The 14,990-nt window shown below is 41.6% G+C and overlaps 1 protein-coding gene across 2 annotated transcripts in view; it reads right to left on the bottom strand.

The window, feature by feature from the left end:
- Nucleotides 1-14,990, bottom strand: part of tbc1d22a (TBC1 domain family, member 22a) — a 159,499-nt gene that overhangs the window by 103,857 nt on the left and 40,652 nt on the right. For both annotated transcript variants that reach the window (XM_005725117.2, XM_005725116.2), the window contains exon 7: nt 3,663-3,791. In XM_005725117.2, the coding sequence (XP_005725174.1) occupies nt 3,663-3,791 (129 nt within the window). The remainder of the gene's footprint in view (nt 1-3,662; nt 3,792-14,990) is intronic.

The raw sequence follows: 14,990 nt of genomic DNA, 5'->3' as shown, positions 1-14,990 counted from the left end.
TGGGAGAGAATGTGTTAGACACACACGGACACACACACATAAACACAAACACAAACACAATATAAACGTCCTCCACATGTACTGCATTTTCAGACTTTTTCAGGCGTTATAAAGAAATGACAAAGGACATCAAGTGGAGTTATTACACTCACGCCCAGTTCTATATTATATGTTGGAATGTATAGGGTAGCTTTGCATGATTACTTATAATCCTTATTTGTCTTATAGTGTATCAGTTCATCCACTGTTTTCAACAAGCCACTCTAGCTAGTGGCTGCCCCTCACAAACAGAAGGTTTGAGCAAAAGATGGGTGGGGCCTCAGACGCCAAATAATTTACACATCTTCTGTCTTGATAGCATACATAGTCAAGAGCAGTAATAAGAAGAATTTTGAGCATTTGGCTCACAGGGATGACTTCTACATATAGTGATGTTTCTACATCGAGCGAGGACGTTTTTAGAGGTCTGGCTTGTCTCTTTGTTGGTTTAATATGAGCGTGCACCATTTTCATAGAATATATGACAGAAAATAAGCTAAAAGTATTCAAGGCCACTTTAAAATGGGAAGTTGTGGTATTTCCCATGAAGCAGGACGAGGTGGTCTCTTTGAGAATATAATAATTCTCTATGTAAGTTCCAGTAGCATTCAGCTCACTGTTTTAAAATTGTATTTTGACATTTGACATTTTGTAATTGATAAGGCCATCGTAAATGAAGGGTCGGTATTTTCATCCTCTAGTGGTCCAAATATTTTTAATGCATCAGAAATAAACCAACAAAATGCCATCTCCACACAACACTCTTCTCTGCTTGCTTGAAAAATAACAAAAAAAGACCAAAGCTAGATTTTTTTTAGATCACTTTCTCCTGGGGAAGAATGAAACTGCTGCAGTACATCAAAAGGGTTTGCAGTTCAAGCTGGGACATCCGTATGCACACACACACACACACACACACACACACACACACACACACACACTTACAAGGAACATAAACAAAAATATAAAAGAGACAAAAGAACAACCTCGAAACAGACGGACATTCAGAATGGATGATGGACACACAAACACAAGGATGACATGTAACAGAAATGAGCGGAGCCCTGTGTGATATCACTTAAAATTAATGACATACTTGAACAGTAGACCCACTTTCTCTTTACAAAATAAAGACTACACAGACTTACTATATTAATAATTGCAGGCCACAGAGTAGAAACTCAGTGAAGCAAATGAACCTCCTAGTGTTCCTTCTTCTTGTGCTTTTGGCAGCGTGATTTGGATCGCCATCACGCTGCAGTATTTCTCATGTTGTCAGCCAGTATTTTGTTAAATTCACAGGCATTGATGGTCCCATCTATAAATGTCATCTCCCTTTTGCACTCAACTAGCTCCAAATCATCACACCCCTGCGCTGTCTGTGCTTCACTGTCGGGACTATGCATTCACTGTAGTGGTCCTGCTGAACCGCGCGCGAGCCAAAATAAATTTCCTCTTTGTGCTTCTTTTTTAAAGTCTACACCGGGTTTTTTTCTTTTCTTTTTTAAGTTGTTCGAACAGGCTGACATTACAAACTGTCCTTTACACTGTCTGAGCTACCACAGAAACACTCTTTCCATGGATAAACCCTGAGCCAAATCTGAAGTACTTGCCCAAACTTAAGGTCCGAGCCCCTTTGCAGCTATGTATCTTAACCCACATTCGGTGCTCAAATTCTGGCCTGCCTACATGCAAATACATCTGCACAGTGATGCGGTGCCCACCTCATAACAGACTGTTGAAAACCTTTAGAAATATTTCAAAAAACAAATTAAATATGGATAATTAAATATGATGTCTTTTCCTATGCCCGATACTTTCAGTAGCTGTCTTATTTCTGCAAAGTTTACCGACTGCGGTTTATTGCAGTATTTTGCTACATTAAACACTAACAGCTGGGAAACTTGCAGATGTTTTGTTGAAGCCTTTATGTGAACCAAATTGCATGTAAGACAGACTTTTGGGATATACAACATTACGTGGGATGTTATTTTGTGGATTAAATTAAACCATGTCATTAAACTGCATATGCCTGACCCTTGGTGTGATCCCCATTTCCTGGCGTGAACCTTAGTAAAATTGAGTCTGACACTCGTGCTATACCTTTTGATTACTTCTGCAGCCGTCTCATTTCGACTCATTTATGGTTGGTCACTGATATTCCTGTATGCTTAACATGTGGGAGAATTCTCACAATAAATGCATTTCTAGCTCCTCGGGCAGTTCTTCTCCGCGTGGAGCTATGATGCAGACACGGAGATTCAACATGAAGAAAGTTCTTGATCACTTCAGTTTATTTTAAGTCTTTGCTTTTTAGCAAAACTGTGATTAACATGGGTATTTAATTTTGCTGAACTGAGTTTCTACTTTGGGGGTCTTTCTTTTCACTGTATTGTTTTTAAAGTCTTTGTTTTCGACTCTTCATAAGAGGAAATGATCTACTTAAAAAATGCAGCTATTTAGAGATCGCACAGTTTCAAATGATGTCAAATGAACACGTCTGTGCAACAGAGAATATGCATTCTCATCTCAAACACTGCACTTTACACACTGCATATAGCACCACTTTGTTTTCTATTACATACAGTAAGCTACTTTTTATCTCATTTTATTTTACTTCTGTACTTATTTCATCCAGTCTTATTTACAATAAGCAAAACCGCACAGGGGCGTCTTCCGATCTGTTGAGTACTGTATGTAAACACACATACAACCACGTAAATATGTATAAAAAAATCAAAAAAGAAAAGAAAGAAAAATACAGAAACCCAATACGAACCCACCATCCTGAGCAACATGAATGCCAAAGTAACATATGTACAAACACACATAATCAGGCACACAGCAAAAATAAATAAACAAACAAACAAACTAGAAATCACTAAAGCACAAGTAGAATCTGGCAGAAAAAGGAGGCTTCAAGACACAATCCAAACAATCATCAAAACAAAGTATGCCAGCTCCCTGGCACGGTGCAGAGGAGATCAATGGGAAATTGGACGGAATGTGAGAAATGTGTGTTTTTGCTATCGACAGTTCACTTTGATGTTCCTTATCGGCTCAAAATGAATGGGAAGTAGTCGAGTGTAAGAACGAGGGGATGGTGGGTGTGTGTGTGTGTGGTGGTGGTGGTGGGGGGTAAAAATGGATATTTTCAGAACCAAACAGAATACTGTTAATTTCAGTATCTCTCTGAAGCCGCTCGTCTCTGGTCTGTGACACAGACACACACAGACGAACAAACAATCAGACGAGTACATGAGGGAGAAGGACGAGAGAACAAAGGAACACAAGCAAGGGGGGGAAAAAATGCAATAAAGATCACATTTTTGCCAAATAACTAGTGGCGGTAATCCTGACTGCAGGGCCAAATTCTGTAAAAAGGCACTCTTTACACACACACACACACACACACACACACACACATATATATACACAAACAAACAAACGCTTACACTGTTTGTGTCCTAAATTCATGCTGAGCTAATACATTGGCAACGGGAGGATGCTCTTGTAATTGGAAAGAGTCTTTCTGGAGACTTTCATTCATTCTGTCCCTCAAGTTGGGGGATTCAGAAAACTATAGGCATACGAGATGTGTGGGCTCGTGTATATGCATGTACCTGTCTGTATGTGTCTTGATGATGCTCATCATTGCGAGAGTCGTAGTATTGCTGGATGAAGCCGAAATATTCTTGCCTCTTCCTCTGTAGAACGCTTTCCCTCCTCTCTGCGTTGGCTGGCAGGTAACCCTGATAGACAGAGAGTGAGAAACATACAACATCACCCATTTAAACGTTGATGCAAGTCACACTGTAGATTTGATTTTTCCATTTATCTTCTCAGTTCTTCATATATTCTTGTTTTTGGATCCGACTCAATTCAGTAAGAGTTCAGTTTTGAAGTAAAGTTACAGCTGAAAAAAAATGCTGTATTTTAATTCACTTTCTTGCAGACAGCTCAAAGAGAAGATTGATACTACTTTCATGCCTGTGTATTATTGATGAAGCTGAGGCCTGGAGCTGGTTAGCTTAGCTTGAAAAGAACCTATTTGGCTCATTTTCAACTCCAAACTTTTAACTTTGACTTGATTTGAGTGGCTTTGCATAATTCACACTTCAAGATAATCCCAATTTTTCTTATTCTGGGCTTCGGTTCAGCTACCTTTTAGAGCTGCTCTCGCTTTGAGTCATGTTCTTCTCATTGGCTGTCACTCACAAACAGTAGGTTTGAACAGCAGGTTGGCGGGCCTGTTGTACAGCAAGGATAGTCTATGCCTGAGAACATACATTACAGATATCAACTGTTTATTAACGCATAAAGATCCAGGAGTAGAAAAACAACCCATGTGACAGTACGCTTTATTAGGTACACCAGCTCAAATGCTCATTAATATCTAATAAGCTAATTACAAGTAATGCTCTTCTGCCAAGGTATGCAGAGGAAATGAAAATTTAAGCAGCAGAAGACCACACTGGATGCCACTGCTGTTAACTGACAACAGGAAAATGAAGCTACCGTCCACACGGGCTCAACAAAATTGGACAACAGAAGATTGGAAAAACACCGAGTGGTAAGTTGATACTCTTATTCCCAAAATACTAACAAACAGAGGATTGGCTTTAAATGTTAAGGCTGGCCAGAGCTTCACATTTGCCAGATACTCATCTAACTATTACTACAGGCGTGAATTCTACCATTAGCTCAAAATGCTAACTCATTTTGATGCTCACCATGCCTCTTTTGGGATTAGTAGTGAGTAACCAATTCACCTGTCTTTTTCTAATATATGCAAACATGCTTGTCGATTCCACATGGGATTCATTAATTGAGCATATATTCAGGGAGGCCATCTTTCCAGTGTTTAAAAACACACAATGGTTTTAGGTTTCCCATCTCAGTACTATTTGTTTCTGTTAGTACCATTTAATGAGCTTTTATTTTAAAACTTGCTCTCAAAAAAAACTTGCTTTGAGGTTTTTTTGAGCCAAGTTCAATCACAACCCAGACTCCACCACCTGGGACTACATGGTTTGTAAATGATACACTTCACTTTGCAAAGAAAACTTTCTGCTTCCTGCCCAAATGCTTTCTGCTTCTTCAGGGAGTTACCTTTAAATGGGTATTTGTGCGCGTGTGGAGGGGGGTGTTTGTCAGACGGCATATGTGAGCATGCATTTGTGAAAGACTGTATCCTGGTTATGCGGTCAGGCTTATGCAATGAGGAGAAAGTCAGCCCTAAAACGAACAAAAAAAAATACATCTATTAAAAGTGAGAGCTGGGGCTAGGCGTTCTGAAATATTCAGAGAGTTACAATCTTCAAAACTGAACTCAAACATGACTTCAGGCCCTGAAAACTACTTCCCGTGAGAAAAAGCTGGTTCATCTAGCTGTGAAACATTCAAAGGGTCCCTTTTTATTTTAAAATGACATCTATGAATGAACCATTTTTGCCATTTTTCTCTGAAGAGCTTTGATTATGACAACAGACAAAACGACTGCCTGTTATCAACCGCCTGTTAGATGACAACTAAGCAATCTCAGAGACCGAATAACGTCCACCCGCTGCAGGTAAAAGCCCTGTAAGAAATATAATAAATGCGCCTTCAGGTTTTAGATTGTGCTTATTGTGTTGTGTCTGCCTGTTCTTTCTGTGCCTTTGTGGGTTCATGCAAGCTACAGTGGGGCAAAAAAGTATTTAGTCAGCCACCGATTGTGCAAGTTCCCCCACCTAAAATGATGACAGAGGTCAGTAATTTGCACCAGAGGTACACTTCAACTGTGAGAGACAGAATGTGAAAAAAAAATCCATGAATCCACATGGTAGGATTTGTAAAGAATTTATTCGTAAATCAGGGTGGAAAATAAGTATTTGGTCAATAACAAAAATACAACTCAATACTTTGTAACATAACCTTTGTTGGCAATAACAGAGGTCAAACGTTTACTATAGGTCTTTACCAGGTTTGCACACACAGTAGCTGGTATTTTGGCCCATTCCTCCATGCAGATCTTCTCGAGAGCAGTGATGTTTTGGGGCTGTCGCCGAGCAACACGGACTTTCAACTCCCGCCACAGATTTTCTATGGGGTTGAGGTCTGGAGACTGGCTAGGCCACTCCAGGACTTTCAAATGCTTCTTACGGAGCCACTCCTTTGTTGCCCGGGCGGTGTGTTTTGGATCATTGTCATGTTGGAAGACCCAGCCTCGTTTCATCTTCAAAGTTCTCACTGATGGAAGGAGGTTTTGGCTCAAAATCTCACGATACATGGCCCCATTCATTCTGTCCTTAACACGGATCAGTCGTCCTGTCCCCTTGGCAGAAAAACAGCCCCATAGCATGATGTTTCCACCCCCATGCTTCACAGTAGGTATGGTGTTCTTGGGATGCAACTCAGTATTCTTCTTCCTCCAAACACGACGAGTTGAGTTTATACCAAAAAGTTCTACTTTGGTTTCATCTGACCACATGACATTCTCCCAATCCTCTGCTGTATCATCCATGTGCTCTCTGGCAAACTTCAGACGGGCCTGGACATGCACTGGCTTCAGCAGCGGAACACGTCTGGCACTGCGGGATTTGATTCCCTGCCGTTGTAGTGTGTTACTGATGGTGACCTTTGTTACTTTGGTCCCAGCTCTCTGCAGGTCATTCACCAGGTCCCCCCGTGTGGTTCTGGGATCTTTGCTCACCGTTCTCATGATCATTTTGACCCCACGGGATGAGATCTTGCGTGGAGCCCCAGATCGAGGGAGATTATCAGTGGTCTTGTATGTCTTCCATTTTCTGATGATTGCTCCCACAGTTGATTTCTTCACACCAAGCTGCTTGCCTATTGTAGATTCACTCTTCCCAGTCTGGTGCAGGTCTACAATACTTTTCCTGGTGTCCTTCGAAAGCTCTTTGGTCTTGGCCATGGCGGAGTTTGGAGTCTGACTGTTTGAGGCTGTGGACAGGTGTCTTTTATACAGATGATGAGTTCAAACAGGTGCCATTCATACAGGTAACGAGTGGGGGACAGAAAAGCTTCTTACAGAAGACGTTACAGGTCTGTGAGAGCCAGAGATTTTCCTTGTTTGAGGTGACCAAATACTTATTTTCCACCCTAATTTACGAATAAATTCTTTACAAATCCTACCATGTGGATTCATGGATTTTTTTTTCACATTCTGTCTCTCACAGTTGAAGTGTACCTCTGGTGCAAATTACTGACCTCTGTCATCATTTTAAGTGGGGGAACTTGCACAATCGGTGGCTGACTAAATACTTTTTTGCCCCACTGTATGTTAGGTTAACTGTTGATTGACTGTTAGTGTGAATGTGAGCGTGAATGGTTGGTCTGTCTCTATATGTTAGCCCTGTGACAGACTGGTGTACTGGCTACGGGATATACTCCGCCTCTACCTCTATGACACCCAGGCTCCAGCCGAACCTTGACCCTGAATTAGACAAACGGTCAAGAAAATGAATGAATGAATGAATGAAATCTTGACTGTAACTCAGATATAGTCACTGCAGTGTTGCCCACCAGTTTCTTCCATGTTCCTATAAGTCTGAATGAGTCTTTGCAAAGAGCACAACTGGAGGGGACTCAACTCAGCTGATAGCCAGAGGTGATTGTATTTTGGTTATATATAGAACAAGGAAAGCTGCTCAGTGCAGAAGTAATAATTGAATGTGAATTTCCACCTATGTAGACAACAGATTTATCAGAGTCAACTGTTGAATAATCAGAAACCAATCGTATCTAATTGCCAAATCGACCCTATTCCATCACAGACCCACTCCGTCTTATGGCAACATTTAAGGCAGGATTTAGAGCATGTTGTTATGCTTGACAATCTCATTTTGCAGCAAATAAATACATAAAATGACTGGCCAGGCTGTTAGTACAGTTAAAACTATAATATTTGTCACATAAATAACAAAGGCAAGGGCTTCCAGACAGCCATGCTCCTAATAATGCAGAACTTTGTTAGCGTTTAACCATGACGATTATATAAAAATCCTGTTCAGCTACAGACTGAAACTGTTCTTATAGCAGGCTGTAAACATGATTATTTCTACTGTAGACTTGGGCACTCTAACATCAGGTCTGTGGGGGCTGAGCCCCAGTGGGCCACTAGAAGAACTCAAGTTTTCTGTGAGTGATGAGTTTGCTTCTTCGTGACCACTAAGTGAGCATATTTCACTAAAGAAGACCATGATGTGTTACTAAATGATCCTGAAAGCTAGCAAGTGGATTTTTGCCCTTATATTGTTACACTGACGTGGCTGCGGCTCAGGTGGTCGAGTGAATGGATGAATGAGTGAATTAGCGACCCACTGTAAAGCCCTTTGTGGAACAGATAAGGTTAAAAGGTTCCATATGAGTGCAGAGCACTTAGCATTTAAGTACAGACCATATGCTGCTCCCATAGGTCAGGACTAAAACTCCCTACATAAATCTTACAAAGATGCCTTTCCTGTAAATATTTCAGCTAACAGCTGCTCTCGTGCACGGATTTGTCATCACTTCCAATTAAAATGAGCATATTTGGCTGCTGATCACACGCAAGTTAGAGCAACTGTGTCTTGGACTGGCTTTAGTGGAATCCCCATCAAATTAAATTCATCTACCTGCTCCAAAAGAGTCGGAAAAATCAGAACAGGCCTTAAAACGCGGATGTTCACTGTGTGTTCGTCATCAATGTGTGTGTCTGTCTGTGATGTGATGCTGTTGTCATTCGTTTCAGGAAGCGGGAAGCCATTTTTTGGAAATATGCGGGCAAGCAGACAGAAACGCACACAAACCATCAATTTTGAGCAACTGTCTACAAGACAGTCAATAAGTGTAGTGACAAAAGTTTCTCTTTCATTTGTTTTCTGTTCAATCCTACAAAGACAAGGCCCCAAGAGAAGTCTGCAGAGTCTAGAGGATTGTCTGCAGCACAATAACAACTTTGCCTGCAAAAAGCTGAACACACACACACCTGGCAAGCACAAACACTGAGAACAGTTAAACTTATCTGTAAAATATATTATAGAACAGTTATATTATAATGTGAACATATATATGCGCACACACTCTTAAATCAGAAACATTCTTCTCACGTGTTTCTCGTGACCTGTGACATTTTAAATTCCCTGCAGCAACATAAATCCAGTGAAGCACTGCCCTGCTTCTTACTCATCCACCCGACTGTCAATGCTCAGTCGGTGCTGCCACTCATCCAGACAGTCACATTTGTGCCAACATGACTCCCCCACCCAACCCAGATCCCTGACAACACACACACACATGGTCTCTGCCAATATGTCCATGCGTCACATGTTGAAACTGCTCCACATGCAAATGCACACACTTGTATACACACAAACACAAATCAGTACAGGGCAGCAACAAAGCAATGGGCTCAGACATTAGGTGCACTCTGCCAAATGAGGGACAGTGTGTGTGTGTGTGTGTGTGTGTGTGTGTGTGTGTGTGTGTGTGTGTGTGTGTGTGTGTTTGTGTGTTGAAGGTTAATGGACAGCTTAGTGGAGGTCAATCACACTGCAGCTGTATTACTGCTCGATAGGAGAGCAGGACACACACATGGGAGGATTTGACAAATATAGAGGAGACCCAAACACGACCATACACGTATTGTAAAATGAAATCACAGTGACAATTACTAATTCACATGACCAGTTAAAACATATCTGCCATCTGACCTAAATGATAAGCATCTCCGTCTCCAATTACGAAGGCACTGTGCAAAAAAAACAAACAAAAAAAACACCACAGTGCTAACACAAGTGATGGACTAGCGTTTTGTCTACACATAACGTAAAACTTAGCAAACAATCAGCAGCCAGGTCTTATAGAGCAACGGTCCAAAACCCCCAGGCCACAGACCCGTCTGTGAGTCCGCGAGTTGAGGCTCGGGTGTGAAATTTATGGTTTTTAGGGTCCATCCATTCGCTTCCGCGTATCCGTTTCAGGGTCGTGGGGAGCGCTGGAGCCTATCCCAGCTGTCATAGGGCAAGAGGCAGGGTACACCCTGGACAGGCTGCCAGTCTATCACAGGGCTGACACATAGAGATTCACTCCCGTATTCACACCTAGTGGCAATTTGGATTATCCAATTAACCTATCCCCACAAGCTGCATGTCTTTGGACGGTGGGAGGAAGCCGGAGTACCCGGAGGGAACACACGCAAACACGGGGAGAACATGCAAACTCCACACAGAAAGACCCCGGCCTGATCGTGGAATTGAACTCAGGACCTTTTTTCTGTGCGGCAGCAGTGCTAACCACCGTGTCACCGTGCTGCCCTTTCAAACTTATTATTATTTTTTAATTGTTTTTATCGTTAACTCTGTTTCCCTGGGTCTTTTCCTGTGTTATGAATAAATCTTGTATTTATCTATGAAAATATTGTTGGACATAAACTGGTCCATGGCGCAAAAAAGTTTGAGGACCGCTGTTATAGACTGATGACAAGTTTAGTTCAAATTGCCATCAATATGTACGGAGAAGAGGTACAGTAAGTGCGTTTCTAGAGCCATCTGTCAAACATGGTGGATCTGTGATGGTTTGGGACTGCATTTCAGCCAGTGGTGGTGGGAATCTTATCAAAATTGACAGAATTATGAACATAGGAACATACAGAAAAAACACACAGTGGAACACCATCAGTCATGGATTGGCCTGCCCAGAGCCTGCACCTCGACACTGTTAAAGCAGTGTGGGATCATGTTGACAGAGAACAGAACAAAAGGCAGAAACATCCTTTGAATCTCCTTCAAGAAGCCCGGAGAACAAGAAAGCTTGTCTGAGAGTTCCGGCTGTGTATTTCCATTTATGTCTGCACAATTAATCACTGCACCAATTTGTAATTTCCCCAAAGTAAAGGAACAAATAAATGACCAAAGCCTTTTGCACCATCCTGTAAATGTAAATGTTTTAGAGTTAGTTGAAGGAAAGGGATGCAGAGAGCACAAGCAGCTCGCCTTCTTTTAGAAAGCAGAAAACTCAAGAGCACTTATGCTCGAATCTGACAAATATTTTATTTAATTTGTGATCTACTTGTTTTTTTTCTTGTTTGTTTGTTTTTTTAAGGAGATTTTAAGAAGACAGATGGGAGACTGACAGCGAGGCATAAATGCACGAGAGCTCTACGTGTCCTGCCAGTGGTGCAAATTGTAGCTCCTGCCTCTGTTAATCAGTCTACATAAACCTCATCTCTTCCTCTCTTCATTCTTAATGCATCAATCTACTCTTCCTCCCGTGGATCCTCCACTTCAGTAAACTCTGTCTTCCAAAAAAAAAAAGACCAGGGGAAATATGCTTGGGGAATCCATTTGGGGAATTTAAATGAAATTGTTGGAGGGGTTTTTTATACCAAGTCTCCTCTCTAAATTGATTTCTACTTAGAAGGAGCACATTATTCTAGAAGGAGACCAAAATAAACTGTCCCACTGCAAGCATGGCAGAAGTTGAACAAACAAAACTTTACTTTCTGTGTTTAAATGCTTGTTTTTCTGCATGTCCACATTTTTCTATAAACACAATGTGAGTTTTTCAGTGCTTCGTGGCAACATCTGAGGAATTTGCAAACCTCCAACTGAAAAATCAATGTAATACGCTGACTCACTGCCTATCAACTACAGATATCAAACCCTTCAATCATCAGGGATTCAATATTCTACTGATCCAAAATTCTACTGCATGATATTCATTATTAATTACCTACACAATCCTTTCCTCACATCTCTTTATTAACCTCTGACTGATGGAAGATTTGCAGTTGGAGGACAAATGCAATTGAGTTTGTCGTGATACTACGCTACGTGAGCACCAATAGTGCATTATAGTGTAATGAGGACAAGTACTGGTGTACATTCCCTGCAAACACAAGCGCAGACAGCACAGGTCCTTAGTCAAAAAACCTTTGCTATATAACCGTTGAGCCACAGCCTGATGTTTTACAGGGCTTGTACTGCAGCTCCAGCAGACATGTGCTCCACTCTTTCAGTGACAGGAAGTTCTAAACAAGCAACCTGGAAGGTAAGACTGGTAAGACTAAAGCCCAGCAGGTTCTGCAGGACTTTGACCTAAAAAAAAAAAAAAATGGATGGCAGTATGTAGGCTGTGTCACAGTCAGCTGGCATTTAACCACTGTGTAAACACAAATGCAAAATTTATGGGTAATATTAACATCGTCCCATAGATTTATAGCATGTTATAAAGGAAATTAGTCCCCAAGAACATTGCTGCCACAGATGTGGTACGTCTGCTACTGAACCAGAACCTTTGAAGCCTGATGCCTGTAGACAGAATCCTGTCATTGCTTCATAAAATTGAGATCTTTGGAGTTTAGAGGTTAGATCTTCGAGCCATATCCAAGCAGTTTTTGTAGACCATAAGTCCATAATGCCATTGCAACTGGGCACATGATCGGTTTGTAACAACGCTTAGGTGGGTCACATGTGACCAAGTACCAGCCACACATATGCCAGGACACAAATGTGTCTACTATGGTAAATGGTAAATGGCCTGCATTTGTATAGCGCTTTTCTAGTCCATAGGACCCCAAAGCGCTTTACACTACATTCAGTCATTCACCCATTCACACACACATTCACACACTGGCGATGGCAAGCTACATTGTAGCCACAGCTGCCCTGGGGCGCACTGACAGAGGTGAGGCTGCCGGACACAGGCGCCACCGGGCCCTCTGACCACCACCAGTAGGCAAACATCTTGCCCAAGGATATTTGACATGCAGCCGGAGGCAGCCTGGGATCGAACCACCGACCTTCTGATTAGTGGCTGACCTGCTCTGCCACCTGAGCTACAGCCTACTAGTATGTACTCGGCTCGGTTAGCTTCAGTTTTAGCTGTTTTCCATAACATTTGAGTACCACCTTAATCTGGGTGGGGTTGTTGTAGCAACGTGGCATGAAGGTTCCTTGACATCATTTGTATGTGACACACACACACACACACACACACAACACAAGCGCCAAGCCACCATGGTATGGTGTTTCATGGCATGAAAACGTCTGCACCTCATGGTTGATTTGTATGTGCACGTTTTCCTTGTTGCCAGGTTTCTCATGACTTATCCAGCAACGTCACTCCCTGACAAATCAGAAGCATGCAGTCTGTTGATGTCACATTTTTGGCTAGACTCCGCTTGCTAGGAGCCCCAAGTCAAATAGGGACTAAAAAGTCCTGGTACCAGGTACTACCACCTAATGGAAAATCCTAAAAACCGAGTGGAGTTGAGTTAATTCGAGTAGGTGCTAGTGCAAAAGAGGCAAAAGATTTCCTGCATTATAGTAAGATGAGATCAGTGATGTTTAGGGCTGTTCGATATAACGATATATATCTTCTTCTTTTTTTCCCATTGTTTTGATGGTCACTGTAGAATTAATTTGTTAAAGTGCTCTCTCTCTTATATTTAAAATAACCACACTACGGACAGACAAGCGACTGTTTTTATGCATTGTCGTTAGCAACAACGATCGCGTGACTCCACCGTCCGCTTGTTTATTTTCCACATGAAACTTTCACAATAAAACTGAAGATCCTGTTGAGATCTTTCAAAATAAAATGAATTACATGAAATAGTATGCAGTGTTTACGGATGAGAGGCCAAAAAGAGCCATCAGCTTCGTCCATCAGTCAGAACACCTGACACCAGGTACATGACGACCAGCTGAAAACACAAGTCGAGATGCCCGAGATTCACAGAATTTACAGAAAATGCAACATTTTTGTGATATATATCGTTGTCGGGATGATAAATGTCTTTTATCGGGATATGAAATATTGCACAGCCCTCGTGATGTTGACTTCACCGCTCAGTAGTTTTAATATTGTGATCGAATGGTGCAATCCATAACTGGAAAAGACACAACACGGCAGATTAGCAAATAGCATTGCGTTTTATTCATGACTAATGAGAGCACATCTTTAAAGATTTGGAGCAGAGAACATGTAAAATGCATATTTCACCTCAAATATTAGACATATACAACTCAACATTTTTCATGTTCTGGTCATGAATCTATTAACTAAAAGCAACTCGCCCTGTCTCGTTAGTTAATATTAGCATGGCTCTCACTTTTGAATGAGGCAGAATGGAACAAAATGTTCTAGCGAGCTGAAGTGCCCGTAAGGTTGATCGTAAGTTAGCCCCAAATGAAGAAAAGCACTGCTTACTCCTTCTTTTAGGCACTATAATTACATGTAGTGTAGTAAAGTTTAACATAACCTGTAAATCTGTCCCCTCTCCCACTGCCTTGATATATCTCATATAACCCTTTAGTCTTATCAATATTTCCACAGCCAGTTAGTTTTCTCCTCTCCCGCCACTTCACATTTAACAGCCACACTCCATTAACAAATGTACATATTGCCACAGGCTGACATTCTTTCACAAAGCAGGAAAGCCATTTAATTTCTTTCTCCTTCAGGCTCAGACACCAAATGCTCTTTAAACAAATGAAATAAGACGGTATTATTTCTGAAATAATAGGAAGTTTAACTGGATGCCACGGGCAACCTGTGGAGCATCTTGCAAATAGTGAAAGGAGGTAGAGGGAGCTATCCAGTGAGGCTAGAAATTGGCCCTCTCTTTTGTAGCCTGGTTTCAAGATTTTGTTTGCCTGATTCTTCATTTCCACTGCGGTTAATAACAGGCAAGACAGTTATGGATGATTTCTGTGATGTGGTGGTAAATGCAGCCCGTTGGGGGAGCATTAGCGAGCTCTGACTGCAGTGGGAAAACTTGTTTCTCGCTTTTGTCAAGTAAAGAAGAGTGCAGCTCAAGCATGCCTGCTGGAGGGGAAGAGGAAAAAAAAAGATCAAATAAGTTAGTGCACGCTGGTGAGCAGGAGAAGGGCACAAGGGACGCCACTGGAGTGAAGTTTTATTAGGTGCCTCAGCCAAGTTTATGGAATACAGCGTGGGCT

Source organism: Pundamilia nyererei, unplaced genomic scaffold (assembly GCF_000239375.1).
Source record: "Pundamilia nyererei isolate P.nyererei 1_Seehausen unplaced genomic scaffold, PunNye1.0 scaffold00014, whole genome shotgun sequence".
Taxonomy (NCBI): Eukaryota; Metazoa; Chordata; class Actinopteri; order Cichliformes; family Cichlidae; genus Pundamilia; species Pundamilia nyererei.
Note: the sequence above shows the minus strand (reverse complement) of the source record. Positions and strands in the feature narration are given on the sequence as shown.